We start from the raw sequence: 26,912 nt of genomic DNA, 5'->3' as shown, positions 1-26,912 counted from the left end.
ATCAAAGGATATAGGATAGGGGGTCAAATTTATGGCAAAAGTATTTTAGTTTTGGACAGGTTGACATTGAGTGCAACAAGCATTTGATTAAGTGGATTTTGAGCTCCGGGGAGAGATAGGACCAGAGCCGGAGACTTGAGGGTTATCAACATATAGGGGTATGATTATTAGGGGCCTCAAGACTGCCTTAGGTAAATGGGATGCACAAAAGTAGGGATGGGTATTTAGAAGGAGGGGGATGGTGAAACAAGCAAGGGGAAGCATTAGCTTGAAGACAAATTTGATCAACCTACAGATTTCACAGGCAACGCCTTAGACTTGGAGAGCCCATGTTTAATTCAAGCCCATTCGTACAGCTAGAGGGGTCCTGGAGGGACTGGAGGAAATTATGGTATGTGAAATAAGTTAAGCAGAGAAAGTCAATTATCATATGCTTTCACTTATTTGTGGAACATAAGGAATAGCATGGAGGACATTCAGAGAAGGAAGGGAAAAGTGAAGAAGGGGAGAATCATATGGGGAGAGAAACCATGAAAGACTATGAACTCTGAGAAACATACTGAGGGTTTTATAAGGGAGGGGGTAAGGGGATAGATTAGCCTGGTGATGGGTATTAAGGAGGGCATGTATTGCATGGAGCACTGGGTGTTATACGCAAACAAGGAATCATGGAATGCTACATCAAAAACTAATGATGTACTGTATGGTGACTGACATAAAATAATAATAATAATAATAATAATAATAATAATAATAATAAAAGATCTTAAAATGGGGAGATTATCCTGGATTATCCAGAATGGGCCTGAATGTGATCACATGTAATTGAGGGATGTAGTAGATCTTATACACACGAAGAAAAGGTGAAGTGAAGACAGAGCAGAGAGACATTTGATGATGCTGGCCTTGAAGACTGGAGTGATGTGGCTACAAAACATGGACTGCCAGGAGTCACTAGAAGCTGGAAAAGACTAGAGATGGATTCTCCCTAGAGCAGCCTGAAGGACCTTGGCCCTAGTAACATCTCAATTTCAGCCAAATAATACTGATTTCAGACTTTTGACTTCCAGACCTGTGAGATAATGAATTTCTATTGTTTTAAGCCACAAAATTTACAGAAATTTGTTACACAACCACAAGAAACTAATATAGTGTCTCCTCAAAGCTATCACTACTTAACACACTTTTTGACCCAGTAATCCCTAATTATCAAAAAGTATCAGGCTTCATTTGTCACATACTAAACATGGTGCTCTTGTTAGGTACTTTGGTCAAGTTTTCTTGGAACACATAGAATAGAGAGACCTTCAGCTTCATGTGGAATGAAAGGGGAAGGATAGGGGTCTTTACAGAAAAGCAAAATCCAAAATTAGCCTCTAAACCCCCCAAATTTTCACAAATGATTCCTTCAGACTCAGTACCTCCTCTGACTGGATTAGATCTTAAGGAGTCATATAAGCCATCTCCCTGTCTTTGCCTGTATGAAGCCAAGATCCTGAAGCTTAAAGGGTATCTGGTTTGGGGCAGATAACTGGCCTACTGGTTGGCATGGCTAGTCAGAACAGAGTATATGTCATTCAAGAATCATGAGAATATTACATTTTAGGAGAAATTGGCTGGGGAAAGTAGCATGTATGGAAAATGGATTGGGATTTGTTGCTATAAAGTGAGAAAGAGTTACTCATAGATACGTTGTTAAGATTGCTATCAACAGCAGAGAAAGACAAATATCATATGGTTTCAGTCATATGTGGAACATAAGGAATAGCATAGAGGACCTCAAGGGAAGGGAGGGAAAAGTGAATGGGAAGAAATCAGAGAGGGAGAAAAATCATCAGAGTCCGGACTCCAGGAAACAAACTGAAGGTTACAGAAGGGAGGCGGGTGGGGGCAGGGGTAACCCAGTGGTGGGTATTAAGGAGGGCACATATTGCATGGAGCACTGGGTGTTATGAGCAAACAATGAATCATGGAACACTACAGTCAAAAACTGGTATGTTGGCTAACTGAACATGATAACAATAAAACTATTGCTAGCAACAGTTCTCTCTCAAGTGTTAGACTGGAAAATAATTTCAGTGAGAAGGATTGGGATGGAACCCTGAAAAATCTAGCTAACCTGTAAAATCAGAAGGGCTTCAGAAAACTGTCCCACTGGCAATTCCCGAATCCTAAGGAATTATGCAGAAAAACTAAGTCTACCTATGTAGATACTGAAACCAACATAGCAGTGGATTGTTGAAAAAGTAAAATCCTACAATTTCCGCTACGAAAGAGAACCTAGAGATCACCCAGTTTAAGCTCATAGCTGTACAGATGTGAAAAGCCAGCAGATTTTCCAATCCAACTTTAAATAGTTCAGTATTTCCTCTGTAGACTTGCTTCAGTGTCCACAGTGTTTTTCTGGGTCAGGTGCTGATTCATGGCAATAACAACATACTTATAAACGCATTCCCGGTACACAGGACAATCACATGCCTCCCCAGCCCGCCAAAGGGCGCAAAGCGAAATTCCTCGCAGTTTAGACACCCTTCTTGGGGTCTGGGACAGAAGCACGTTAGTAACCCTGAAATTAGCGGAACCTTGAAGCTGAACACTTGATGCCGGCACGGTTGCTTTGAGAAAAGAACACTTCCGTCTAAGGAGGCCTGGCCTCTAATTTGTGGGTCGGTCGGCTCCCAGTTCTCGCGTTCTGATTTGCCACGCTAACTTAGGGAGGCGGGCTTGCGTCTGGGTCACGCTCTCCCATTGGCTGCTGGCACGGCGGCGGTTTGGAGTGAAGGTAGCACGTTGAACTGAAAGCTGTGGGAGTGCTGCGACAGAAGGCCTGCGGTGGAGTCCAGTGTCCGGTGGGAATCCAGATCCGGCTAGGTGTAGGTCTCCTGGGTATGGATCTTGTGTGGAGTGCGTGGTGTGGAAAGTGCGTCAAAGAGAAAGGGTCGTCGCCACTTTGGGCCCAGCGCATCGTGGTCGCCTGGCTCAGTAGGGCCGAGTGGGATCAGGTGACGGTGTATCTCTTTTGTGATGACCATAAATTGCAGCGGTACGCCCTGAACCGCATCACCGTGTGGAGGAGTAGGTAAGGCTGCCGGCTCAGCCCTCCTGCTTGCGTGCTAGTGGCGTCTCACCTCTTTCTTTGTAGGATTCCATTTACAAAGCCCAAGTCTGCAATTTTCTAAATGCCTAAGGTCCTTTGGAGTGATTTGGGCGTTGCCCGTTTCCCAAGACCCTGGGGGAAAGTCCCAGCCACGCTTTTGTATTAATCCCATGTACGGAAAGGAAGGCGGTGTGCTTCAACCACCTTCTTGTTAAATCTTCGAGCTTTAACCCTTACTTTCTTCTGTCTTGGGGAAGGTGCTAAAAGGACCGGTGTACCCGAGCCAGGGTTTAAGGAGTAGGTTTACACCCGAGGGTGGATTTTTGAGTCGAGTTGGGCCGGGAGCGGGGGCGGTGCTGGCTAGCAAAACCGTGTTTGGATGGGGAACCTCGGTCCAATTGGTAAGATTGAGTTGGGAGCAAAGGATGAAGTTTCCTCCAGCTGAATGAATTAAAGGTTTTAGAGTGAAAGAATGGAGTGTGTTCACGCTTAATTGTTGGTTGATTGCCTAGCAGTTAGGCAATCAACTGCTTTTGTAAACCCTAGCCAGCATCTCACACCCTGTATACATTTGGATTGTATACAATTACGTTATCCTCCCTCTTCCTACTTTATTGATTTGTGTCTTGTCAAGCCCTCTAGAGCCAGTTATGTCATTGGAATAATTTACAATGATCTAGGTTTTGAGGTGGTGGGTGGACCAGGGTAAGGGACCTTTATGATGGTGCTGGACTGTGGCTCTTTAGGTTAGGCAACGAACTACCCCTGGCAGTGGCTTCTACTGCTGACCTGGTACGCTGTAAGCTCATGGATGTAGCTGGTGGCTTGGGCCCTGATGAACTTAGACTGCTCTATGGCATGGCGTTGGTCAGGTAAGGCCTGCATGGGTAGGGGTGAGGATGGATTGAGGGATGGGGGTGGGGGTAGCCGCTTGATTAGCAAAGCTTGGCTTTAGGTGCTACCTGAAGCAAAGCACCCCATGTGCCCCTCTGTATGGGTCATCCTGTGATTGTTTAACATGACACCTTTTGGTACCCCCTGACAATACACATTCCTTTTTTTCCCCCTGAGAACCTTCTGTCTTCCATTTTTCTTTTCTTTCTGGAATGTGGGGTGGGGGTGATTTACACCAAGTGATCTCAGTGAGTCACCTCCAGCTTTGATAATTTGATTTTTTTTCTTCCCCTTTAACTCTTTTACCCAGAACTTTTCTGAATGGTCTGAGGTCTTTGGCCATGATTCGATGTAGATTTTTCAACCCTCCTCCCATCCATACCTAGTTTCCCCTTCTGTCCTTGACAACTGAAAGGTTGCTGAGTTGAAGTGGACACTGAGTTCCTGATTAACAAAATGATATAGAGTGGTTCTAGCTATTTCATACACATGAGAAAAAAGACTGTCACTGAATTTTCTCACCTGTCAAAATCTGCTCATTTCATACTGTTTACTTTGTGTGCCTTGAGGTCCTCCCTAGCTCTTCTTACCTTCTCCATCATTTAGGTGGGCTCCTCATATTTTTTGATATAGGTAAGCTTTTGTTTTAGCATTTATAACGTGATCTAGCATAGTATGTTTTATTCTGTCATGATTATTTATCCTAGACTGACCTCTTCAAGTCCAGAGCAGTGTCTTCCTCATCTGTATGGCTTAAGTACAGGGCAGACATCCCTGTGCTGGCTGATACCAATCATAAGAAGAGGACAGACCAGTTAGTGGAAAGTTGTAGAAACTCCGGGTGTCAGTAACTTAGCAAGATGTTTTGAAGCCCCACTGGTTTGAGTAAAACCATTCCTTGGGCTATGCCACTGATTTCTTCCCCAACCCCAGGTTTGTGAATCTTATCTCAGAGAGGAAGACAAAGTTTGTCAAGCTCCCTCTCAAGTTCCTGGCTCAGGAGGTATGTATGACAAAATGGCATTTTTTAATTCTCTTGCCCCAGAAGGGCTCACTAAATGGGGCATCGGGTGTTATGGGCACACAGTCAGACTAGCTCATCCCCCCACTACCAGCCAAGCCCAGCAAGAGCCCCAGAGCCTCAGCCTCCTGCTCGAAAGAAGCAGACTTTCTCCCTTGCTCATGGCTGCTATCTTCAGTGGCTTGGCTTGTCCAGCTTTTTGGGAGTGGGCCAGTGTAGCTGAGGCACTGGATTGCTCCATTGGGTAAGGACAGGAAAGAGGTAGCAGTCCCAGCACTTGCCTTCTGGGAGCTAGCTGACAGTCTGAGGGAAGAGACAAGCTCAGCTGAGCAGCATGAAAATGCCTGACATTCCTGCCCTGAGTGAGTATGTGAGGTGTGTAGAAGCCCAGAGGGCGGGCAGGTTCTCAGCCATCAAGAGAAGCTTCCTGAAAAAGAGTATGGGATGAAGGGAGGAAGGATAAAGGGCACCCAGGGATTGGGACTCATAGGGCAGAGGAAGGCTGGGGGTGATTGTTAATGCTCTTTCACAGGAATCTTTGTTCAAAGAGGGTGGTTGGTATTGGAGGAGATAGCTATCTTTTCTGATTTTCCAGATTAACTCCCCAGAGCAGTAGAAGGAATAAGGAGACCATGTTTCTAATCCTGGCTCTGCCATTAAGACTGAAACCTCCTCAGGACCTCAGTATTTTTTATCTGTAAAATGTGGGAAGGCCAGGGTAATTAATCTCTTTGGTCCTTTGGAGCTTTAATATTTTCTAATTTCTGTACTCACACCCTCCCTCACAATCAGATAAACATTCCGGATTGGATTGTTGAACTTCGCCATGAGTTGACACACAAGAAAATGCCCCATATAAATGACTGCCGCAGAGGTGAGTTTTCAGGGATCATACCTATAGTTAAGCCCAGGGTCCTGGGCTGGGTGGCACTGTGGGGAGACGGAGGAGGCTCTCTAACTGGTGTCAGAGCCAGAACTACAGTGAGGCAAGGGAGGCATTTGTCTTGGGCACACACTTTAAGGGGGTGTCAGAAGCTCAGTAATCAGAATAAATAACATTCTGACGTGGAAAAACCCACAATGAACAAAATGCCAAAATTTTAAAGACAGAATTATTGGTGATTTCTCTTTTTGCTTCAGACTCCAGTACAGCTTAGGAGCACACTGTTACGATCCTCTTTTGATGTCTTGATTACTATGTTTTTTGGCATTCCCTTAAATTTCATACCTAGAAAAGTGAATGGGGAGCAGGTTGAGAGGTGTGAGCCATTCAGTGTCATGAACCCAGGAGTTCTTTAAACACCCCATCCCAACTGATTCAGCCTAGTCCCTTCATGTTGGGGAAGCTGAGATACAGAAAAAGGAAGAGACTTGGCCAGAACCCTGTAACTATCTAGTGGGCCTGGGTCCCTCTCTTTCACTTGTCAGCTCTGTATTATTTTTGGCATTCCGTCTCTAATACTGGTATTGTGAAAGGTGCTGATGAGCAGAAAAAAAGCAAAGAATAGGGAGATAACCCAGAGCAAGAGGGGCTACCTCTAGATATTTGAGATTTGTGCCTTCTTAGAGTCAACCATCTTCCCTCAGGTCTTCCCATAATGCTTATAAGAGGAGGCTAGGGGCCTGCTAGGAGCTTGTTTGCCTGTGGCTACTCCAGTGATACTGCCTTCCTTCCTCCTCTCCTTTAGGCTGTTACTTTGTTCTGGATTGGCTCCAGAAGACCTACTGGTCCCGCCAGCTGGAGAACAGCCTGAGAGAAACCTGGGAGCTGGAGGAGGATAGGGAAGAGACAGATGAAGAAGACCAAGAGGAAGATAAAAATATTGTAGTTGATGACATCACAGAACAGAAACCAGAGCCTATGGATAAAGGGAAAGGTGCAGAACTGGATATCAGGGTTGATGGAGACAGTGAAGGCAACAAAGAGGTTGATTCACATTTGAAAAAGGCTCTGAGACATAAAGAGCTATATGGTAGGTGTCCTTGGGTCGGATGGGGGACATAGAGGGGCCCCTGAGTCTGTAAGACTCAGACTTATGGTTAACACTGGTTATTTTCTGGCTCAGCAATTCCTCTGGGGTTGTGGTGAGTTTTAGCTTAAAACAGTTACTGTCACAAACCATTTCCCTTGAATCCTGTGAAGTAGGAGAGGGAAGAATTCTAGTTCCCAATTTACAACTCAAGAAGTGAGATGAGAAGGGCTCAGAATCCCATAAGGAGCAGAGGGCCGGGCTGCCCTATCTGTTTCCATATTGTATTTTCAGAAAGAGCCCGAGAACTGCTGGTCTCATACGAAGAGGAGCAGTTTAAGGTAAGAAAGTGCCCTTGACTCTGTGTGTTTTCATTTGCCCAGCCATTTCTTCCCTCTTGCCAGCTTCCTGAGAGAAGTCCTGAAAAGGAATTTGAAAGAAAAGTGGCAGAGCTTGAGGGGACTTCTCGGAAAGAGAGGGGGGGATCTAGGAAGGAGACAAGAGAAGCAGAATCCAGTTGGCTGATCCTCAACACTGATGGAAGAGAGCAGATGATGGAAGTCTGGATAATCTGCCCCACTGGGTGGTAGGGAACAACTGGGCATAGGTGGTTGCATAGTCCTGCAATACTGCAGCTGATAAGCAGATGGCACCCAGGAACTTTCCTAGATCAGGTGAGCTTGAGGAGTGCTATTTTAGCAGGAAGGGAGGTAGCCTAGAAACCATTCAGCTTGGCTCTTCCTTTTCACAGATGAAGAAATAAATTGAAACCACAGATGAGTGAAGGGACTAGCCCCAGGTCACATATGCAATCAGTGATAGAACCAGAATTAGAATATCAATGTCCTGATTCCCTTTCTTCCATAACCCATTGCTTTTCCTCATTCCTGGGCCCAAGGGTCTCTGGCCCAATTCCAACAAAATGTCCTCACTGGACATCTCAGTATTGGAGTATCTGGTGGTTGGGAGCCACAGGGAATTCAGGGTGGGGAGGGAGGGAGAAGAAGGTCTGGCTTTCCAAGGTCAGGATATTTTAGAATGTGGGCTCAGTAGGGAATTTGTGGGCCCATCCCATCCCTGCATGCCATGCCTATCTCATGAAGGGAGGTACTGAGAGGTCCTATGGGAAGGGATCCTTGAAGGGTGGAAGAGGGTTGCTTGGTTGAATCAGGGTTCTGATGGTAACTTCTTTGCTGGCAGGTGCTGGAGAAATTTAGGCATTTACCTCAGGCTGTTAAAGCATGGAACAACCTGTCTCCACCTGTAGAATGCATCCTGGCAGAGCTCAAAGGCATTACATGTGAGAACAGGTGTGTAACTAGGTAATTAGGGGCTCTCTAGCAGCCTCACTGAAATAGGCTTCCATATCCCAGCTTGTCAACCTTTGCTGTAAGGAAATCTTACGGATAATCCCGATTCCCTACCAGATGACCCAAATTCAGCCTGACCCTCTTCCCCTGGCCCTGCCAGCTGCCAGGTAGGGATTGCATACTCTGAATCACTAAAATGGCCAGGGACAGGAATGTCTACTGTCATCAGTCCCCTTGCCAGCTTTGTTCCTCTCTGTCCAGTGGTATGTGGAGCTCTGGTTAAGTAGGAAAAGCCCTTCATTCTTACCACTTCACTGTCTAGCCCATGTCCAAGTTTGAGGTAAAAGATACAGTGAGCACTGCTGATTTTTTAACTGCAAGTAAGGAATAATCGTGTCCCTTGGGTAGGATAATCGTGGTTGGGGAAAAAAGGAGAGGCTTCCCCAGGATATGGCGCTTTGAAAGAGTAAGTCCCTCCCTGCTCTGTGGCCATGAGCCTCCCCCCACCCTCCAAAGAGTGCTCAGTTCAATCTGGTGCAGACAATATCTATCAATTCCTCTCCTCCTTAGCTCTTGGATCTTGCTACCCAAATTCAGCTGGAAAAGGGCTTTGAGGAACCTTCCACTAAGACCCTGTGGAGGCATTGCTAGACCCTAGGGAGAGATTGGAAGGAATCTGGGCTGGGGCAGAGAGTATTAGGGTCTTATAGGTGACAGGGTGGGCCTGGGTAGATGGCCTACAGTGCAGGTTGGGATTGCCCCTTGCATCTTTTTCATTCCAAAGATACTACTAATTCCAAAGACGTTTTTATCAGTGTCTGCCTATCCTAGGCTTCTTGGCACCCTTCAACAAAGGCCATCTCAGCAGCTGGGATAACTGTCTCTGTACCTGTGTTCAGTAGTGTCTGCCCGGTTATGCCGGGCAGGCAGCTGGCTGCTGTAAGTGCTCTTCCTGGATACTGACCTGAGAAGATGGGAGATGGATGGAAGGACAAGTCTTTTCACCTCATACCTGGTGGAGGGAGGGATCTAAGCATGAAAGAATGGTCTGACAATGCCTCTGGCCATTGAGACACCTTGGGAACTCATGTTCCCCCTCTAGGCCTGGTCAGCTTGGGGATCCTCTCTTGAGGGGAACTGCTAGATCTGCAGAAAACAGTTAGTGATTGTTGGTTTCAGTTTGAGCTACATGGGTTGAGGTATTACCCCCTATAGCCTATGCTTTCAAGCCCTGTAATGTAATTCTAGGTTCTTGGGGTCCCTAGGAATAAGGGTTATATTTGCTCCTGCAGTTGAGTCCCCAAAGTTTCTGCTTCTAGGATTTGAAAGGGGGTAACTGGGGAGAAGGGAGGGTAAAAGACTGGAGGACTGTTAAGAGAAGCAAAAAGACTGATTAGTAGCTGACGTCTAAAAGCCCTTGACCCTGTGACCCTAGGCATTACCTCCTCTGTGGACCTGGGACCTTTCTCTGTGTGTGCTTTCAGGCTTGTTCAGCCACTACCACCGTCATTATGGGCCTTAGATCAGCGTGTGCTTGGTAAATGCTTGTTCAAAATCTAGTTATCCCAGACTTTGGCCCTGCCTCTGCCCCAAAAGGCTGAGGCCTGAGATCCAACTGTCAACAGCTTTCATTTCCCATGCTGCTTTGCTCACTTGAGCCGGAGGCATAAGCTGCCCTGGGAGTGGGTAAAGAAGTAGAAGAAGGCTTAATTAAGTGTCCTCTTGCTCCAGGGAGGCTGTGTTGGATGCTTTTCTGGATGATGGCTTTCTCATCCCCACATTTGAACAGTTGGCAGCTTTGCAGATAGACTACGAAGGTATGGTCCTGGGGCCTTACTTTGTCCTGGGCAGGAACACCAGGGGTGGGCTGGGTAGCCCAGGGCTGGGAGGCAAGGGATGTTTCCTGCCTTTCCATAGCCTGTCTCAGCTGAGCAGAACATGTAGCACCACTGTTACTCAGTTGCTGGGCTATTCTTAAGTGGCCTGGAAGTGGGTGGGCTGGGGTGGGCTGGGGTGTGGGAGAGTCTTAATGTCATTATTGTGCTATGTTAATTGTGATTTGGCCACTTACTAGAGAGTTAGAATAGCAGAACTGGAAGGGCCTTGTGAGGTCATCTAGTTCAATATCCTCATGTTACAGATGGTCAGACTGAGGTCCAGAGAGGGGAAGGTACTGACCCAAAATTACACAGTGAGTTATTGACAAAGTTGAAGCTAGAACCAGAGCTTTTTTTTTTTTTAATACTTCGTTTTGAGTCATTTTATTGTCGGATACTAACTGGTTTCTCTCCTTGCTGTTGTGCTCTTCTCTTTCTGTTTTGTGATGGCAACTCTGTTGTTGTTGGGCGCTCCCCACCTTCTTTCCCTTTGCTTTTCTTATTTCCTCCCTCCTTTTTTTTCCTTTCCTTTCTCCTTCTCTCCCATGGGCCCTTGCCTCCCCTTTCCATCAACCTGTATCCCTCACAAACCAGAAAACGTGGACCTGAGTGACATCCTGGTGCCAAAGCCATTCTCTCAATTCTGGCAGCCTCTGCTCAGGGGCCTGCACTCCCAGACCTTCACACAGGCCCTGCTGGAGAGGTTGCTCTCTGAGCTGCCAGCCTTGGGTGACAGCGGGATCCGGCCCACCTACATCCTCAGATGGACCATTGAACTGATTGTGGCTAACACCAAGACTGGTGAGGGAGACTAGCCCTAACCTCAGGGCCTAACAAAGCCCAGGCAGAAGCATCTGCTGATGTCCTCAGCTCTCAGTTGAAAGGCACCAGGTGGACATGCCCCTTGTTAAAGGTTTAAGCTTGTCCAGGAGGGCCCCGCAATAGCAGTAGACAAATCTTCCACCTTTTTTTTTTTTTTTTCCTTTGGAGCCAAGTAAACTGGTCTGGGATAAAAGGGCCTGAAAGCTTCAGCAAATGGGAGGAATAGAGTAGGGAGTCTGGAGGAGTAGGGAGGGACAAAGCCAAGCTTTTAAAGGTATAAGATTGGGTGGGAGGCTTATTGGTTCCTTCTCCTCAGACCCTCTCTTCTCTCTCAGGACGGAATGCCCGCCGATTTTCTGCAAGCCAGTGGGAAGCCAGAAGGAGTTGGAGGCTATTCAACTGCTCTGCCTCTCTTGACTGGCCCCGGGTGGTTGAGTCCTGCTTGGGGTCCCCTTGCTGGGCCAGTTCCCAACTCCTTCAGCTGTAAGTCTCTTGAATTTCATCTGGTAAGAGGGTAAGGCTCCATAGGCCTCAGGGACACACAGCCTAGAGTGGCAGAATTAGGCCTTTGCAAGGACTCTGAGTCCTGTTTCCGTCCTATTTACAGATGGGAGAATTGAGATAGGGAAGGGGTAGGGAATTCTTGCCTAAGATTACACAACTTAAGACCTGTCTCAGCTGAGTCTATTTTGAGAATGGATGAGATAATTTCCTCCCACCCCCACAGTGCTTAGCCCAGTGGCCTGTTCAAAGTGAGGGCACAATAAATGATAGCTGCTATTTATCATTGAACCCAGTCTTCTGACTCTGAGCCCTGTGCTGTCTCCTTTGTTATGTCCCCAAAGTATATGTCTCCTAGGTGTTCACCAACCTTCAGTGACATATTCTGATGAAGTCTAGGTTTCTTGGCCTGACATTGAAAGATCTTTCTGATTCTGCCCCAACCCATCATGGTAACTGTACCTTCTGTGAGTCCCCTTTACCCAATCTACCCTGGGTGCTGTGGTCAAACTGAATGTTGCACTGGTTCCTGTAAATACCTGTGGTTGTCTCCATTTCCTTTTCTCTGTCATGGTCTAATCCTGAGCCACTTCCTTCATAACAGGCAGACAGGCATAATAGGCATAACATTCCTCCTTTCTGGAATAATATCTATTTCATTTGAGTGATCCATCTGACACTCTTCATCTCCTCACTCCAGTGACTTTCATTTTCTACTACATCTGCAACACATTTCCATCATTCAGAGCTATTCCCCCTCTGAAACCTGACACCCCAGCATCCCACTCAGTGGCCATAACCTCTTATCCTTCCATTTCTCACCCTTGCATCCCATGATGTTAGCTCTTTGCCTGCCTCCAGACCTCCATCCCTCCATTTCCTCAGCCTTGCTTCTCCTCCATCCCATGTGTGGTTGATCACTTCAACCATTCATCGTCAGGACCCTCAGCTCTGCCTATCCTTTGGTGTATTTAACTTGCCAACCCCTGAGCTGGGATTGATTCTCCCCACTCTGCTTCTGCCACTCCTCAGTCCAAGTAGCTGAGCTCTGCTGGAGAAAACTACGTAGCATTGTGGATTGCTGCCACTACAGAGGTATGATTTTTAATCTCAGGCCTGGCCTCAGCTCTGCTTGTCTGAACTTTTTACTTGTTTTCTGCCCTCTTTCTCTCCTGTTTCCTGACTGTTCTAAGCCCTTACCACTCACCTCAAAACCCTCCCCATTTCACCCTAGCTTCCTCGAGCATCTAGCAGGGCCCCTTCACCTGAGGTCTAGCCCTTGTGAACTGATCTGTGATGACACTCAACCATCTTGCCAGTCTCAGGATGAATTGGCCTTGCCCCACCTCAAAGCCTGCCCTTCCACCTATTCTCTGGAGCCACCTCTGCCAACGTCACTGGGGCCTCCACCCTGCTTCTCCCTTGCTTTCCTGGCTCTTCCTCTTCATCTTATGAATGTGCCTCAGGTTTTTTTCCATCTTTAAACAATAACATAAGCAAAATCTCCTTTGACCCTTCATTCCTGTGTTGGGTAATCAGCAGCATATTAGTCCTTTCCCCCCACCACCGACCACCATTAGAACATCTCAAAAGAGTAGTCTGTACTCAGCAGTCTTGATTTCCTCACTACGCTTCTATTCCTCAACCTTCTGCAATTTGGCATTCAACTCCCAAATCTGCTTTGATCTCCTAATTACCAAATCCATTGAGCCCTTGTCCGTTGCGGTGTCTGCTGCATTAATGGCCGTTTACCACTCTCTCCTTGAAATGCCTGTGCTTTTTTTCCCCAGTTCCTATAAAGTGCCAAGGCCCAAATCTCTTTATCTATCCCAGGCTCCTCCCTCAAGATTCAGCCTCCTATATTTGACTGTATGTCAGACATCTCCACATGGATGGCCCACAGATACTTTACTATGACCAAAACACTGGTCATCTTGTTCTCAACCCAGTCCTAAAGTGATCTTTCTCTTTTGCTCCCTATCTCACTTGGTATCACTATCTGTGCTGTTATGTTGACTTTTAAGCACTTTCCAAATATGAGAATTTATGTTGCCATGTCTTTTTCCCATAGTGTCTCCTTCCCTCTATAAGAGAAGCTTTTTAAAGTTAAGGGCTCTGTATTAGCCATCTGTGCCCTAAACCACAACACAAATCCAGACCCTAAACAGACCTCAGTAAACATTGTTGAACTAAAGTATATTCTGCTCTCTCATTGCCAGCAGTGCTCTCTTTGCTGGGAGCTCAGTTTGTGCTTGGGGACTGAATGAAGTGGGAGTCTAGATGCCAAGACCCTCTTAGTCCCCTGATCCCTTCATAGAGTCAGAAAGTCATTCTTGAACCCTGATGGCATTTGGGGCACAGTAGTAGTTTATAAGAGAAAAAAAATGTAGCTTTGTAGAGAGAGGAAGGTAGGGCAAGATATCCAACAGATGGAACTGAACCAAACAGACAGATCTCCAGACGTGTATGCTCTAGACTGGAAGTGATATGGATAGGTGGGAAACTGGGAAGAGAACAAAAATGACCTGGAGGGGTCAGAAAAACATGACAGACAGGGCATTTGAGCAATTCCAGAAGAATAAATGAAGTTTCAAAGTCTGGAAAGACCATGGCATGTGAAGGTAATGGAGGGAGGGAGTGAGAAGAGCAGCATGGAGAGCTTTGGGTAGGTGGCCTTCAAGGTGCTTTCCAATCCTAAGTGCCTGCAGAGTGGAAGCTGCTGGTCTTGAAGTCTGGACCACAGAGATCTCCCAATCCAAGCATACCAGAGGGATGTGGCACATACTGGCAGTAACAGCGGCTTACTTGGGTACAATCCTTGCACACAGATTTTGCTTTTCCCAGGTAATCAGTGAATCTAGAGTCCTAATCACCCCATCACACAGGTTGAGACATAGGATTATCCTAGGTATTAGACTGTAAGTCAGCGGTAAGTCTGCAAGTCAGAGCTAGAGCCAGAATCCAGATATCCTGTCCTTACTCCCATACTCTTTCTCTAATGTTCCATTAGATTGCATGATTGTGAAAAGCATGTGTTATTGGGCACATAGAGAACCTGGCTTTGTTTTCCCCAGAAGAAGTAATAAAAGATACCACTGGCAGTTAACTGTCTGAGGCATGGTGCTGTATTTTTTGTAGAAGTAATTTCCTTTGACACAGCAGCCTTTAGAGATAAAGGATTATATCCTTATTTGATAAGAAAGACATTGGAGCGCCAAGGAGTGAAGTGATTTATCCAAAAGCTACACAGTTTGTTGATGGTGGGACAAGGATTTGGGCCCAGGTTTTGTGAGTCCAAATTCCACATTCTTCCACAACCTGACCTGTGACCAGACAAACCCGAACAGAGAGATGCATTTTAAGATTCGTATTACCCCTACACCTCAGTGATCACACTAGACAGCTTGAGATAGCAGGTGGGCAATAATAAACAGTGGTGATAACAGCATCTTGCCAATATCAAGTGCCTGGGAATGTTTATTATTAATCATACTAATGGACCACAGTGAGCAGGAAGAACATCTCTGGCTTTTCCTCCAAAAAGCCTAGAAACTTATCAAGACTTTCCCTGAAGCAGCCAATATCAATTCAGTTTGAGTCAGTGTCCTCTGGGAATATGAAATTAGCCCTGCAGAAAGGGTGTTTCAGTAAAGTCATTAAGCCCCAGCCCCACCCCCAGTGACCAGAGACCATATGGGGCCAGAGAGCTTGCTGAGCATAATGGCAATCTCCATGAATGACTCACAGTTCAGTTTACAACTCAGTACACATAGAAGGAAACTATTTGTCTACTCCATCCACACCTCCAGCAATGACCAGATCCCTGGTTTTATATGAGGCTCTGCAAGAGGTGTTCATGCTCTTTCTCCCTAGGATCTCTCCTTCCTGTTGGCTCTGTGTTGTTGGTTTTGCTATTAGCACCATCCTTTACATGCACCCTCTCATTATCTTTAACTCCCCTCTGCCTGACCCTTACCATCAGTCACTAAGTCCTGCTCTCTGTGTCTTTCACAGCCTCTCTCCCCCTTGTCTCCATGGTCAGTACCCTAGGTCAACCGTTAGCAGCTCCTTGGTCTCCCTGCCTCCAGGCCATCTTCCAGGCCATCTTCCACATCTCCATGAGGCCATCCTCCACACAGGTAACCATGGTGAGCTTCAGAAATGCAGCCATCACCTGTGCTTAGAGTTGTCAGATGACCCCCTCTTCCTAACACACACACTTAACTTTTGCACACTTATCTTCCCACGGCTCCTCAGCATAGCCCTTCACCCGGAGCCGGGGTACTCCCACCACATGTACACAGTATAGTGTGCTTACTCTTGTCTCTGCACAAAGCCCTCCCTTGATCTCTCCTGCCCTCCTTGTACTCTCTGCCTTTCCCCAGTTCCTGTAGTGCCCAAGGTCCACAGTGCTCATCTGTCTTCCCTCTCACATCTCACTTTGTCTTGTCAACTGCTGGTTTCTTTTCTTTTTCCTCCATTTCAGGCAGGACTGTAATTGCTCCTGGAAAGGAGTCACATTTTGTGTTCCAGGCAGAAGAAGCCCAACACGCTTGGAGGCATATCTTTGGAACTCAGAACAAATTGCTCAGCTAGGCCGGGGGAACAGAGGGTTCTGCCATTCTCACGTCCAGTCCTGTTAGCCTGTTGGCTAGTTTATGTATTTACAAAGCATTTAGTACAGATGAATAGCTATCATTTATTGCATGCCAACTCACTATGTGCTAGGCGCTGTGCCAGACATTCTGTGTGAGCTATCTTACTCTTCCCAACAACCCTATAAGTCAGGTACCATTACTCTGTTTCACTGAGAGTAGAAGTGAACCACAGAGATGAATCACAGTGCTTGTTCAGGGGCCTCGGTCCCGTTTCAGTTTGCTCTTCTGCACTGCCTTTCAGAGGCAGGTCTGGAAACTTAGAGACCACATTCAAACCATGGAATGTTGGGGTATGAAGTGAGTTGAGATTTTGAATCTGTCTTACTCCATCCTTCCCTTTGCTCAGCGTCTTCAAAGCCATGGGACAGGTCCTGCCAGACGAGGAGCAGGAAAGGCTGCTGCGCATCTGTTCCATTTATACCCAGACTGGAGAGAACAGCCTAGTACAGGAGGGCTCAGAGGCCTCCCCCATCGGGAAGTCTCCTTACACATTGGACAGCCTGTATTGGAACCTCAAACCAGCTGGTTCCTTTGGAATTGAAGGAGAACCCCAGCAGCAGGAGGAGCAGGGCCGCCTTAATGATCTCAAGAAAGATGAAAAAGAGGAGAAAAATCTGGAAGAGCAGGTGGAGGAGGAGGAAGAGGAAAATGATGACCAGAAGTGGGAGGAGGAGGAAGAAGATGAAGATGATGAAGATGAAGATGAGGAGGAAGAGGTGGAGGAGGAAGATAGAATGGAGGTGGGGCCTTTATCTACTGGAGAGGAGTCTCCCACTGCGGAGAATGCCAGGCTTCTGGCCCAGAAAAGAGGAGCTTTGCAGGGCTCTCCATGGCAAGTTAGCTCTGGTAAGAAACCTGATACTCACTTTCCATCACACCAGTCTTCCCTCTCCAGCTGGTTCTTGAGGCTTCCCTCCACCCTAGAGAAGAGATGGAAAGTAATGGAAGGTAGCCAGGGTGAGGCAAGACTAGGAAGCAACTTGATGTGTAGATGACACCTGGTTTTCCTCCCCTTTAAGACAGTGTGTGTAAGCTTCAGGGTCCCAACAACTGTCACACTACTGGCTGCTTCATACAGAGTGCTGCATGGGATGGTGTGGTTGTGGGCACTGAGCAGCAAAATACAGAGGAGATAGCAAGGGGTGGGTGGATATATGTGATTCTGCATGTGTTTTTTGCATGCAGTGAATCAGGAGCAGGGAGACAATGATGCTTTCTATGTATATGTGAATGTGTATGGAGGCTGGGTGGTGATGAGACAGGATTTTGCTGTATATATGAGAAAGAGGGAAACCAGGGGTATTAAGTTAGAGGAAGGGAAGGGAGATCAGAAAAGTGAAAATAAAGGAGTAGTGTGGTTTTTAGGTGAGGATACAAGTTAGTGAGACAAAGCCTGGTGGTGGAAAGAGAATATGAGGTGATAAGAAAGTGGGACTACACAAATCTCCTTCTGAGGGTTGTGTTTTCAGTGCCTTTGTTTAGGTTAGGGAATAGGAACTTTAAGCAGAGAGATCCTGAAGCAATGAACAGTTTGGTGTATATGTCAGGGTGGGGGATGAAATCTGAAAGAGGGAAGGAAGGCAGCTGGAATTGGGTATGGTATAGAGTGGGCATGATAGGGAACAACAGAAAGAGAGGGGAGGTAGCAAAGGAGCTTAGGGGGAAAGGTAGAGCCTTTGCTGGAAGGTCTGGGGCATAAAGGCACTGAGTGTTAGGTGCGAGGGAGTACCTTTATGTCTATGTGTGGTGTCAGAGAAGTCTCTTAGGGCAAGGAGGACTGTGTTTGGGGCCTTTGTAGATATTGAATGGGAGGGGCATTGACATAGGCAAAATTATTTATGTGTGAGAGAGGGGCTGTGAAAGAAGTCATTGTGAAGTAGACACTATGCATCTGCATAAATGCACACAGGATCATGTTATGTTTTTAGAAAAAGAGGCAGGATCACTGAGACCTTTGGGAGCCAGGAGGTATCTCTGAGGAGAAGTAGCAGCAATGAGAGGTGGGGGTATATGGAAAAGTGTGGGAACAGGCAGTGAGACAACCATCCAGAGGTAGCCCATGTGTGTCTCTGTTGTCACTGAGGGCCATGTACACGGATGTCAGTCTGGAGAGGCAGGGGCTATGATGTACGCAGGGTTGCGGATGTTAGTGATGGGGCGGGAGGATGGTCAGGTCAGTGACAGACATGGGGGAAGTGGTCCTTGTGTATGAAGGTATTCTTATATTTATAGGGCAACACAGGACATTAAGATAGGCACAACTTCTTCCTGTAAAAGAGTCAGGGTGGGTGGTTCTCTGGGTAACATGAAAAGCTAGTCCAGGAGTGATAGTTTCCAGAATGCCAGGAACATTATGACAAGGAGAATTTTCTGGGTACCAGGGAGATGGAGGAGGCCAGAAACTGGATCTACTTGGAGAAACTCATGAAAGCTTTACTTGAAGACATTAGTACATTGGATGTACTGGTATAAGGATGGGAATGAGGGTCTACTATAATACTATGTAGAGGGTATATAAGTTATTAGGCAGAGGATAGGGAGTACCTGATATGGTTCATTCTAAAGTGGAATTTCTGTTGTGGGGCGGTGGGAGAGTAGTTTGTGAAAGTGGAAAGGCTAGGATATTAAAGTCTTTTCTTCTCTCTTTCCATTGCTGCTTCTGTGGGTATACACATATACAGGGACTAAGACTTGCCATGCATTCTTATGTACCTGTGAATGAGAGGTGTAGGAGGCAGGGAGTGAAACTGGGAACATTCAGTGAATGGTGGGTTCTGTCTGTGTGTTTGTGTGTATATACTTAGGTGGCAGTGGGGAGTGAGATATACAGTAAGACATCCCTTCCCTAGATTAGGGATGTTCTTTGTGTTTACATCTGGGGGCAGTAAGACCTTGCAGGGGACAGGGGGAGTAAATACCTCTGAGAGAGAGTCCACCCTGAGGTGTGGTATGTGGGTGTGTGTATGTGTATCTCAAGGCAAGGCCACTAAAAAATGATGTGACATTCAAACACATTGAGAGTGGGGGTTGTGTGTAGACATGCAGGAAATCTAGGTAATTCAGATACTCTGAGGTATATGGGTTCGGGATAAAGATGTGGGAATTCTGGGGCATCCAAACTCTCAGCATGTGTGTGTGCGGAAATAGCAGAGCAGGTGAAAGGTTGAGGCAGTGATACGGCCAGAACTGAAGATGATGCCCTTGTCTGTATTTGTGTTGAGGGCATGTCTGGGGAAGTGGAAGAAGAGCTGAGAAGAACAAATATGTTTATAGTTGTGTACATGGTATCTGTGAACTTGGGGGTGTGTTGTGGTGGCAGGGAAGAAGGGCAATAAAGAGTGAATAAGGGAGTATGGAAGGGGTGGGGAGTGCAAAGAGAGGAGCTCACGACAAGTGATGCAGACAGAAATAAGGCTGGACTTGCACAGAAACCTCATGCTGAGCAGGCTAATGGAGATGGGCAGGTAGATCGCTTCTTGGCCTTTTGGGCTAAGATCGAGTGTAGGTGAGCAGGTAGACCTTGTAGGCAGGCCTGTATACCAGTTTGAGAACTAGCTAATCAGCCCACTCTTGCCTCCTCCCTTTGCTCCACAGAAGATGTACGATGGGATACCTTCCCCTTAGGCCTAATGCCAGGTCAGACTGAGGACCCAGCAGAGCTTATGCTGGAGAATTATGACACCATGTATCTTTTGGACCAGCCTGTGCTAGAGCAGCGGCTGGAACCACCAACATGCAAGACTGGGTGAGTGCCCATGGCAGCAGGATTTCTTACCCCTTTCTCTGCCTCCTGCGGGAGGGAGGGAGGAAGGGAAGGACCAAAGTAGGAAGGGGGGGGTTAAATGAGTGATGTGTAAGCTCTGGTCCCTGACTGGGCCCTTGACAGGACTCCCAGTCCCTAGTTGGGGGTTGGGGTGGGCATTGAAGTAGCCACGCAGAGCTGGCTTGGCACCCTTCAGATTGCATCCAGTTTGTGTGTGTCTGTGTGAGAGAGAGATGGAGACAGAGAGTGTATGTATGTGTGCACACACATTTTTGGGAGGAGAGAGTTCCATAGCTTTCCTCGGATTCTCTAAAGGGTCCACCACTCCCAAAAGGTCAAGAATGGGTATTATAATCCAACTTCCTCATGTTCCTGAGGAGAAAACTGAGGCCCAGAAAGGGGATGGGATTTGTCCAAAGGTGCACAGAGTAATCAGTAGGCCTCCCTGCACTGTCCAGGCATCTTGGTAGCAAGGCCTGCGCAGGGCTCCATGCTCTCCCTCGAAACTCGCCTCTGGATCACAGGCGTGGGAGCCCTTGGGTCATCAGGGAGCCAGGAACCAAGCAGCCCTTGCTGAGGGGTTCTGCTGGTAACACGAAGGAGCCCGTCCAGAGGGCCTGTACATTTCGGAATGCGGGGCCATTGTGACTGGGAGAATCCTGTGAGTACCAGAGAGAGACCTCTCTGGGCCCCTGAAACTGAGAGTGTGTCCCTGTGCTGCCTACCCACTCCCTGGGAAATAAGCCCCTCTTCCTCTGGACTTTCAGGGAGAGAGCTATAGAACCCAGGGACCCCAGCAGCAGGCTAGGCCCAAGGCATTGCTGTGGATTCTGTCCTAGGCCAGGGGGCAGCAGGCCCTTGGAGAGGAGATGCAGCTGGGGAAACCAGGTGGTCTATAGTTGGGAGTGGGGCCCACATGTCTGAGAGACCTCTTCTCCCCTTGGGTAAGGCTGGCTTGATGAGCATCAGGGTATCAAGTGTGGGCAGGAGGAGCTGTTAATTCCCCAAGGGAGCTGATTCTGTCCAGTCCCCACACCCCCTGTAGTAGGGAGGTTTCCTCTGCTGAAGCAGGCATGCCCATTCCTGCTCCTGGTCTCAGATCCACCTCTGACTTGGTTTTGTGGCCAGGAACAAGTCCCTTTTCATCTCTGGGCCTCAGTTCCCTTGTCTGTAAGATGGTGGGCAAGGGGAGGGAATGGGACTAGATCATCTCTAAGGGTTTTTTCAGCTGCAGTAGTGTAGCCATGGATCTACCTGAGGGGAAGGGTGATAGCTTTGCTCTCAGCTATCACCCTCATCTACCTGGAAGGATGTTCAGGAAGCGGGGAAGCAAGGGTGTTCTGAACAGTGCCAGGGAGGGGAAGGGTAGTCCTCTCCCTAGAACAACTTTTTTTTTAAATATTTTATTTCTTTTCAGCATAACAGTATTCATTGTTTTTGCACCACACCCAGTGCTCCATGCAATCCATACCCTCCCTAATACCCACCACCTTGTTCCCCCAACCTCCCACCCCCTGCCCTTCAAAACCCTCAGGTGGTTTTTTTCAGGGTCCATAGTCTCTCATGGTTCACCTTCCCTTCCAATTTCCCTCAACTACCTTCTCTCCATCTCCCCTAGAACAACCTTTTAATCCTGGGTTGGGATCTGGGCCTAGCCCTGTAGCCCAGTCCTGGCCTTGGACCCTTTATCCAGCTGTTGGGGGTGGGAGGGATCCAGCCAGGGTCCTCTGGGATCCCAATATCTATGGCCCTAGGAAAAAGCCTATTAAGGTGGCCACGTTCAATATCTTCCTGGGGTGGGGGGGTATACAGGCCCTCCCTCCTGCCTTGACCCAAATAGTTCTACTTTAATCTGATTTATATACTAGGGCTTTGCATAAAGTTTTATTTGAAAAGTTGTGCTCCTTCCCTCTTCTCAATTGTGGGGAAGGCAGAACGACCCCTGGGGCCCATCTGAAGTAGTTTCTCAGATTTGCTCCATAGTCGTCTTCATAAAACCAGGCAGGAGGGGGGGCCCTTTCCGTAGATACACATCATTCAAGCACCCTTAACCCTTCCAGAGCCTAAAGTTGTGTCTTTCCCTGACAGACCCCTCTCCCCTCTCTCCACAGCACCCTTGGCTTGAACTGTGGTGTGGGCAGTGACAACTGCAGCAACAGTAGCAACAGCAGCAACTTGGAGGGCCTTCTCTGGAGCCAGGGCCAGCTGCATGGACTCAAAACTGGCCTGCAGCTCTTCTGATGCCCACACTGGTGCAAAGTGTTTCTCCAGCTCTGCTGCAGCAACAGCCCCTTCCCTTCCCCTGTTGTCCCCCTGCTCCTGGCCCCCACCAGTGCACCTGATGCTCCATGAAACAACCTGGGACACAGTCCCACTTCAGCCGTATCAGCTCAGCTTTCTGCCACAATGGAATTTTGAATGTTTTGGGGTTTTTTTAAGTTTTGTTTTGAAAAACAATAAACAGGCAACTGTTAATTTTGGTGTTTATAAGATAAGGGGGTGTGTGCTGGGGCAGACCAGTGTAGTTCTTGCTTTTTTCTGAGGGACCCAGAGAAGATGTGATCATAACAGGACTTTAAGCAAAAGCCTGGTCCTTTGGCTCCTTGGGCCCACTGCTCCTAATTGTTTTCACCACCAGGCCCCACTCATACTTTCTTCCTGATTTGAACCATTTTCATTCCTCTGCTGTATAATTGGGCCAGCTCACTTAGAAGCATCAGGCTCCAGAAGAGAGGTGTTGCTATAGAGCCCAGCAGCATCAGGAGAATCTGCTCAGAACCTCCCTGACAGTGGGAAGCCCCAGGCCTTGCTGATGTTACCTGGCAGGGTTTTGGCTCATTTCCTTGCTTTCACTAAACAGCAATTGAAAACCAAAAAGAAACCTTTATTTTTCCACTCCTTTGGCCTGGAATAGATAGAGTGGACATGACTGTGATAGACACTGAAGCTAGAGGAATATCTTATCGGCTGACATAGAGCTTCTGTATGTCCCATAATTCTGCCAGACAAGAGTGCCTACTCTGCCAGCTCTGAGCTGCCAAGAGACAGGGATGAATATGTTCACACCCCTCTGAGCCCTCTGCCAAGTTAGAAAAGACAAATTGCCATTCATATAATCTGAAGTTCTCTGGAGGGAGCCCTCCTGTGCCACATGTTCTTTGTTTTTCTCAGTATATTTTCATGGTGGAGGTTGATTGAGGAGGTGAAGTCTGGCTACAGTATTACCAGTCCTCTGGAGAGAGTGATAGCTAAGCAAGAGAGTGGGCATTTCCGCAGGGCCAAGTTGGCCCCAGAAAAGGGGAAGCATAGGACAGAACTAGGCAGCATTCCAGACAAGAAGCTGGCCCAAGGAGTGGCTGAGCTAAGGAATGAAGGAGAGGGCTTATGCTATGAAAATGCCGAGGAGAAATTTAGTGGAAATGTCATGTCTGATGCCATCAAAAGGTTAATTTGAGGTAGGACCCATAGGAAGTCCCCAACACTTATTAAAGTATATCCTGGATATCTTTGTGTGTATGTGTATATAATCATTTTTCTAGAGCTGGCCCAAAGACCTAAACATTATCAAAGGGATCCTTCAGTCCAACAGCCCAACAGGGTTAACATTTCCTATCTTGTGTGGACCCAAACATTAGGCACGGACAGAGAAGTCCCTTGCATTGGTTAATGCAGTCAGTTTCCCTGCAAATCTTCTGACTTCTGCCACAATAGTAAGTGCTGTCTTTCAGAATCCTGGAGCTGAAGGAACCCTCAGAGTAAATGTAGTCTGGGAGGTAGCTCAGCACTGGCTCCATGTGGAGATGGGTTCTGGAAACTCTTGGTTCCCCTCCACCACTTATCTGGAGCAGCCTGGATTTTATATATTGTGTATGTATTGGTATCCTATGCAAGATTTATTTATTTTTTTGGAGGGGCAAATGGGTTTTGCTGCTAAAGAATTTGGAAATCATGGTTCTAGTCTAGCCCCCAGATTTTATGCACTAAGGCAGACAAAAAGGGAAGGGATTTGTCCAAGGGCACAAAACAAGTTTATAGCATATAGATCCAAGTTGCTTGTAACATTGGCGTCATCTGGGTACTTGTTAGAAATGCAAATTATCTAACTCCACTACTGACCTGAATTGGAAAGATTCAGGGTGAGCAGCAATCTGGTTTAACAGTCACCAGGTGATTCTGATTCATGCTAAAGTTTGAGCTGCACCGGAATGCAGAGAGAAAAATCTGCCCAAAGATCCAGGTTCCAGGGAACTCCATCACTTTATGGGAGCAACTTTGGGTAAATTATGCCAGTTTCTTCATGTGTAAGAAAATATTTGCCTCATATTTGTTGTAAGGTTCAAAAAAGATAATAGATGTGAAAGTGCTCTTCAAAGTGTACCATGCTTTGTATGTGTGAGTAGTGTGGATTCATAGCAGGATTAGTAGGCCTTGAACTCAAGACTCAATTCTGTATAACCTAGGCCAAAGTGCTTTACCTTGGCCTTCAAAGATGGGCCTAAAGATGAGCAGACTACATGAGCTTATTTCTAGACCAGGTTCAGGTAGGGTAAGAGTCAAGGGTCATTGTTTGCTGGAGTTCTGAAACCTGGTTTCTGTGAAGCAGGTCCCTGGGAAGAGCTGCTTTAGATGGTGGGGTCAGGGGTAGGGTCAGGTGTGGAAGAGGGGTAGGAGAGGACTGGCCAGGAAGCAATAATAGCCCAGTGCCCTTGGACCTCTTCCTTCTGACTAGAGTTCAGAGAACTGATTAGAAAAATTTATCAAACTGTACACATTTAACTGGGGAGCAGAGTTGGGGGTCAAGGGAAGGGGGTATATATTATATTGTTATTCAGTGACAATAATTGAGAGTCACCTCTTCTGATAATTCATCAGTGATGAAGAACATGGTTTCTGCTTCTAAGGAACTCCCTTATTATTTGGACAGGAGTTTGCATGCCAACATAGTTGTAACAGAGTGACAAGCACTAAGAAGGATTGTTCAAGATGCCTACAAGGCCCACTGTAGGTAAGGATCAAAAAAATGTGATCAAGGAGGTGGCACAGCTTAATAAAGGAGGTGATATTAGCAGTGAGTTTTCAAAAGTAAGTTACTCTAGTGAGAACAAAGAGTAGAAGTAAGGTAAAAGTCTGGAGGGGATAAAGAAAAAGCATGGCATGTTGGGACACCAGTGAAGGGTCCAGGATAACTGGAATATTTTAAGTCGTGAGGCCAGAGAGTTAAGCTAGAGAGAGGAATGGTCAAACTAGTTCATTTCTCACCTACGATTAGAGAGGCACTGAATAGTCAGTTGTCCCCTCTTGGAATTCTATTGTTACCACTCCCCCCAACACTCAGGCTGCCATTGCCCTCCAAGAAAATCTTAATTTATTAACTTATTCTGTAAGTGCACCTTATTTCCTCATGAAAGTGTAAGTTCCAGAAGCTCGGAACTGTTTATTCCTCTTCTGTCTCTCCCTAGTCCAGTATAGGCCAGGTCCATATTTAGTACTCAATAAGAACTTAATTACATATATTCCTGAGTAATAGAGGAAGAAGGAAAAGGATAGGGAGAGATGAGCACTCTTAGTCCCAAAAGGATGATAAAAGAGAGAAATATTCTCAGGTTTATGAATAGCCCCTTCCAAAGGCTCAGGCTGGGCTTTCCTGTAGCAACTGTGGTCATCTCTGCCCTTAGAATGGGACTGACTTGGATTGTTCAGGGGGTGGGGGTGGGGAGGTTACGTTGGGAGTAGGAAGCTTCTGAAAAGCTCGAGGGAAGAGCAGACATTGCTGTAATGAGCTCACTGGTGGTGTGCCTGGGTGGCTCAGTGGGTTAAAGCCTCTGCCTTCAGCTCAGGTCATGATCCCAGGGTCCTGGGATCAAGCCTTGCATCAGGCTCTCTGCTCAGCAGGAAGCCTGCTTCCTCCTCTCTCTCTCTCTGCCTGCCTCTGTGCCTACTTGTGATCTCTGTCTGTCAAATAAATAAATAAAATCTTAAAGAAAGAAAGAAAGAAAGAAAGAAAGAAAGAGCTCACTGGCCTGGGAACAAGGAGGCCTGAAGTTCCAGTCCATGGCTGTGCCATTACCTCCTTCTTAAGCCTTAATCAAATCTCTTTAATTCTTAGATCCTCAGTTCCCACACCTATAACCTGATGGAGTTGATGGAGCTGAGCATTCCACAGTGACTTCTCTGAAAGTATAGGGTGCCAGGCTGCTTTGAGCGCTGATATTTTGGTTAATGCCCAGCACATGATATTTCTGTGGCCCTAAGGCTATTCAGGGAAGAAACTAATCTGGGCCCTGAGCCCTCCATCTAGTTCTGACCTATGAGTGGAGGCTTGGCCCAGTCCAGGCCTATGAGAAACACCAGATGAGTAGCACTGGAAGCTTCTTTAGTATACAAAGAGAAAGGAAGGCATTTGCTTACTGTGATAAAATTCAGATTGAACTCATTTGGGGACAACTCTCTTCTTGCAAGTCCCAAGGACAGATTTTTTTTTTCCTTGTAGTTTCAAGTTTTTATTGAAATTCCCCAAGGGCAAAAAATTAGGTTTTTAGAAGAGATATAGAGTATACGTGTAGGTCGGTGTGGTATGGCTTTTGTTGTTGATGTTCTTAAAGAAACACAGTCATTAGTAGTTAGTAGACAAATAGTTTATGCAGAAAATAAGTGTGTTACAGTTCATTATCGTCAATGATACAGCATTTTCAGTCATGATTATAAGTGAAACCAATTAAAACCTCATTAGGTAGTCATAGCGCATTCATGCTAGTGAGAACATTGCAAAGCACTGCACCTGCATTATAGGGGTAGACAAAACTGGGGATGGGATATATTTTCACTCACTTGTGGTTGGATTTGTGTATTTTGTCACTGAGACTTACATTATGTTTGGGTCAAACAAAAAACCCAAAGCGGTTTTATAAAAGTTTACAACCATTAAACAGTATTTGTTTAATCCCACAAATGGATAAAGCAAACTACTATAGCTCAGTGATATACAAATCAGGACTAGAA

General features: G+C 46.7%; 1 protein-coding gene across 4 annotated transcripts; it reads left to right on the top strand.

Moving 5' to 3' along the window:
* Window positions 1–2,751: 2,751 nt before the first annotated feature.
* LAS1L (LAS1 like ribosome biogenesis factor) lies at window positions 2,752–22,388 on the top strand. Of its 4 annotated transcripts, XM_032329792.1 has the most exons (15): window positions 2,752–3,079; window positions 3,844–3,969; window positions 4,925–4,994; window positions 5,805–5,886; window positions 6,701–6,985; window positions 7,277–7,323; window positions 8,183–8,292; window positions 10,024–10,109; window positions 10,433–10,483; window positions 10,764–10,970; window positions 11,327–11,474; window positions 16,497–16,996; window positions 19,745–19,895; window positions 20,372–20,574; window positions 22,025–22,135. In XM_032329792.1, the coding sequence occupies exons 1-14, from the start codon at window positions 2,889–2,891 to the stop codon at window positions 20,559–20,561; spliced, it is 2,244 nt and encodes a 747-aa protein (XP_032185683.1). In that variant the 5' UTR covers window positions 2,752–2,888; the 3' UTR covers window positions 20,562–20,574; window positions 22,025–22,135. The 4 variants fall into 4 exon arrangements, with proteins under 4 accessions (XP_032185683.1, XP_032185684.1, XP_032185685.1 ...); XM_032329793.1 differs by lacking the exon at window positions 10,433–10,483 and having other exon boundaries at window positions 2,753–3,079; XM_032329794.1 differs by lacking the exon at window positions 20,372–20,574 and having other exon boundaries at window positions 2,754–3,079; window positions 22,025–22,388.
* The last annotated feature ends 4,524 nt before the right edge of the window (window positions 22,389–26,912 follow it).

Source organism: Mustela erminea, chromosome X (genome assembly GCF_009829155.1).
Source record: "Mustela erminea isolate mMusErm1 chromosome X, mMusErm1.Pri, whole genome shotgun sequence".
NCBI classification, from domain to species: Eukaryota; Metazoa; Chordata; class Mammalia; order Carnivora; family Mustelidae; genus Mustela; species Mustela erminea.
This window is presented reverse-complemented; position numbering and strand designations above follow the sequence as displayed.